Source organism: Cebus imitator, unplaced genomic scaffold (assembly GCF_001604975.1).
Source record: "Cebus imitator isolate Cc_AM_T3 unplaced genomic scaffold, Cebus_imitator-1.0 Scaffold299, whole genome shotgun sequence".
Lineage (NCBI taxonomy): Eukaryota > Metazoa > Chordata > Mammalia > Primates > Cebidae > Cebus > Cebus imitator.
The window spans coordinates 347,043-350,986 of NW_016107614.1; the positions used below are offsets into that span (position 1 = coordinate 347,043).

Genomic DNA, 3,944 nt, shown 5'->3' on the forward strand with positions numbered 1-3,944 from the left:
ACCAGGATGGTCTCGATCTCTTGACCTCGTGATCCACCCGCCTCGGCCTCCCAAAGTGCTGGGATTACAGGCGTGAGCCACCGCGCCCAGCCTCCTATTTCTTATTTCATTTATTTGATGCCACTGCCTATATAATGTTCTTACAGATGCAAAAGCTGCAGGGCAGCGAGGTTAGGGGATTTGCCAAAGACATCTAGCAAGTTAGCAACTTGGCTCCTAGAATTAGAAATTTTGGTCCAGAGTCCACCATGCTTCCTGGCTCTATTCTTAGCTTTTTAACCAACCAATAAAGAAACCAGAATAAGGGCTATTCCAGGATAACTACTCGTTATTAGTATGGATTTCTAAAGATTGCTTATCACGCAGTTTTGCACTCCCCAGAACCCAAATATGTCAATACTCTGGGAACATCTGACTGTAAAAGGACATTACCTAATTCTTCAGAAGAAAAGCTTTCACCTAATTCTATATATGGGAGAAACTACTGAAGGTTTTCAAGCGGAGACCTGAAACAAGTTTGAATATGCCTTAGAAAGATTAATCAATATTATTGAACTTGTATTTGACTGTGCTATGTCTGGGTAACAGATACTCATAGCACCTAAAATAAAATAATGAAAATACTGTGAAGACCCATTTTGGCTTCTTTTGTAACTGAACCACTCTCCTCACTGTGCCTTCCACTCCGATGAGTAGGTTGTCTTCACTAGGGAGGGTCACTTCTATTTGGAAGCAAAAGCTCCTTGCATATGTGATGCACTCAACACTGACCTTCAGATCTGAATTCTCCCACCCCCACACCTTCCCGAGTCAGGCCTCGATCTCCATATTGGAGCCGCCTGCTCACTTACTCACTCAGTCATTCTACCAAGAGTAGGGGGCCTGTTCCCTCTGGCCTGTTAGATCTGGACCTATCCCAAACTTACCCATGTGGGGCCAGGCCTGGATCTCTTCTCTGCCTAGCTCTCCATTGGGAGCAATTTATAACACACTTATCTCTGAGAATTCACTCTTCTATTGGGCATGGGTCTGATTATCTCTCTCTCACCCTGTCTGTCATTCATAGCACAGAAGGAACACTAAACAAAGACCTCTATATCCATTTATAACATTTCATTCTCTTTTCAACTCAGATGATATCATGGCAATATTATCACACTGGAGGTTGGGCAAGGCCCAGAAACAGTCATCACTATGCAATGTTGACTTTCCAAGGGGGACTCACAGCCTAATTTTCAGCTGGTGGCCTGTTTCTGGCCTTCTCTACTGACCCATAAAACTAAGCTTCCACCTGGGTGCATGGCTGTCAGGAACAGCTGGAACATCATCTGGATTCTGGTACCATAGGTCAAGGATAGGGGGCACTTCCCTCTCAGCCAGCATAAGATGAGCTGCTACTCCTTTCCAGGTTTGCTATGCATGTGGTCCCCGTCCTCAGGGTGAAAGTGGCTGTCTGTATAGAAAGAATTAAAGCAAGATAGGTGAATTGTGATCACAAATGCCTACTTTGTCACCTACTTTGTTGTGTTGCTAAATGGAAACATCTGTTAATATTAAATATGAAAAAAAATTTTTTTTGAGGTAGAGTTTCTCTCCGTCATCCAGGATGGAGTATAGTGATACAATCTTGGCTTACTGTAACCTCAACCTTCCAGGCTCAAGTGATCCTCCCGCTTCAGCCTCCTGAGTAGCTCCCATTCCTGGCTAATTCTGCTTTTGTATTTTTTGCAGAAATGGGGTCTCACTATGTTTCTCAGATTAGTCTCAAACTCCTGGACTCAAGCAATCCTCCCTCCTCGACTTTCCAAAGTGCTGGGATTACAAGCATGAGCCACTGTGCCCAGCCAAAACTCATTCTTAAATATGAAAAAGTAGAGTTATTACCTATAGCTCTGTCTCCCTTCAGTATAACCCTAGACAAGCAAGGTAATGCCAATTATCTAATCTGTCAAGTAAATTGATGAGTTATGAGTTATACTCATTTGGGCTGAGATCATCTTAAGCCCAAATATTATTCCACAGGTAAAAACTCTTAAAATGGAAAAGTCAAACTGAGCTGATATTGTGATTTTTTTGAAAAATAGGAATGCAAGATTCCAGCTTCTGCATCACAGACTTTTCACTTGTCTGAATGATGTGTCTCTGGAGGTAGACTTCCTGGGTTAAACTCTGGAACCTCCAAGCTATGTGACCTCGGGCAAGTCACCTAGCCACTCTAGATAAAATGGGGATAATTATATTAATAGTTCCTTACCTCAGGGGGTCATTGGGATGTTCAAATGAGTTATTAAAGTAAAGCACCTAGGTCAGAATCTAGGGCATAGACAATGCCCATAAGTGTTAGCTGTGTGTGTATCAGACACTGCCAGGCCATCTGGGGCTAACAGGCTTTGTTGCAATGGCTCCTGTATAATGCAATAATGAGTCCCATACTGTTTTTCCTCACTGTAGGTCAGTGCAACTGAATGGCCAGCCCTTAGTGATGGTGGACGACGGGACCCTCCCAGAATTGAAGCCCCGCCCCCTCCGGGCCGGCCGGACGCTGGTCATCCCTCCAGTCACCATGGGCTTTTATGTGGTCAAGAATGTCAACGCTTTGGCCTGCCGCTACCGATAAGCTATCCTCACACTCACAGCTACCAGCGGGCCTGCTGGGCTGCTTCCACTTCTCCACTCTAGTAGTATCCTCTGTTTTCAGACATCTTAGCAACCAGCCTGTGCTGCCTATCCTGCTGGAATCAACACAGACTCGCTCTGCAAAGAGACTAAATGTCATAGCATAATCTTAGCCTAGTTAGGCCACATCCAGCCCAAAGGAAAATGTAGACATGTACCTATATAAGGATAAAGGCATGTGTATAGAGCTGAATGTCTCCCTTCATGTGCACTATGAAAACTAGCTGACAGCACACTCCCAGGAGAAATGTTTCCAGAAAACTCCCCATGATCCTGTCACACAGCATTAAACCACAAACCCAAACCTTAGCCTGCTGCTGCTGCCCTCAGAGGAAGATGAGGAAGGAAAAAAACAGGGTGGACCTGCAAAAACCCATTCTCTCCCAGTTCCTTCTTCTTTGTCTGTTTCTTGCTGCTGCCCTGTTTTTTGACACATCTCTTTCCGTAGGGGAGCAATGGGTGAGTCAGCCATGGCCTGCTGGGAGAGCTGTTTATGTGATTTCCCGGCTGATGTATGAGCGTGTGCATCTGGGATCCTGACAATGGCATCCATCACTGGCAATTCCTCTGGGAAGCAGGTGCTTCAAAAGTAAAATTACAATCACACTCCAGATTTGGTAAGAAGGTTCTATTCCTCTGTGAATCCAGATTCCCCCAGAGTTGCAGTGGGAGCCAAGTAACAATATCCATTGAGTGGAGAGTAACTTGGTAGGCACAACAAAAAGCAGTCATTATTCTTCACGTTGCTATGAGGGAGAGAGTTTGAGTACAAAGAGAAAGCACATTGAAACATCAGGTACACACACACGCACGTGCACACACACACACACACGCACACACACCCCAACTGAACAAAGCAAATTAGACCTCCCCAAAATTAAGAGAATATTAAGGGCTCTATAGGGTAAACCCTTAATTGATTAACCCAAATCATTTTTTTAAAAAAAGAAGAAGGTGTGAATCAAAGGTCATCACTGGAAGACACAACTGAATCTAACCTTTTTGCCTCTTCCCAAGTAGCCTATTTGAGCTAGACCAACACTTTGTTAGCCATTTGGGGAGAGAATGGGGAATCTAAAGAATGAAGATCTGGGCAAAACTTTAGAATGGTAGATAGGCGTCTTCTGAGTTGCGCAGGTGTGAGGTGGGGAATGAGAACCTTCTATATGATTGAAGGGGCATGAGGGTCTTTGCCAAGAAGCTACAGCTGAAATGGCATTCTTTTTTATGGATGTGATTTTCTTTCTCAGGATAAATGACATGAATGA

General features: G+C 44.2%; 1 protein-coding gene across 1 annotated transcript in view; it reads left to right on the forward strand.

Annotated features, from left to right (window-relative positions):
- Window positions 1-3,474, forward strand: part of HPSE2 (heparanase 2 (inactive)) — a 277,616-nt gene extending 274,142 nt beyond the window's left edge. The window contains exon 10 of the mRNA XM_017502836.2: window positions 2,452-3,474. Within this exon, the coding sequence (XP_017358325.1) occupies window positions 2,452-2,617 (166 nt within the window). The 3' untranslated portion in view covers window positions 2,618-3,474. The remainder of the gene's footprint in view (window positions 1-2,451) is intronic.
- Window positions 3,475-3,944: the final 470 nt, after the last annotated feature.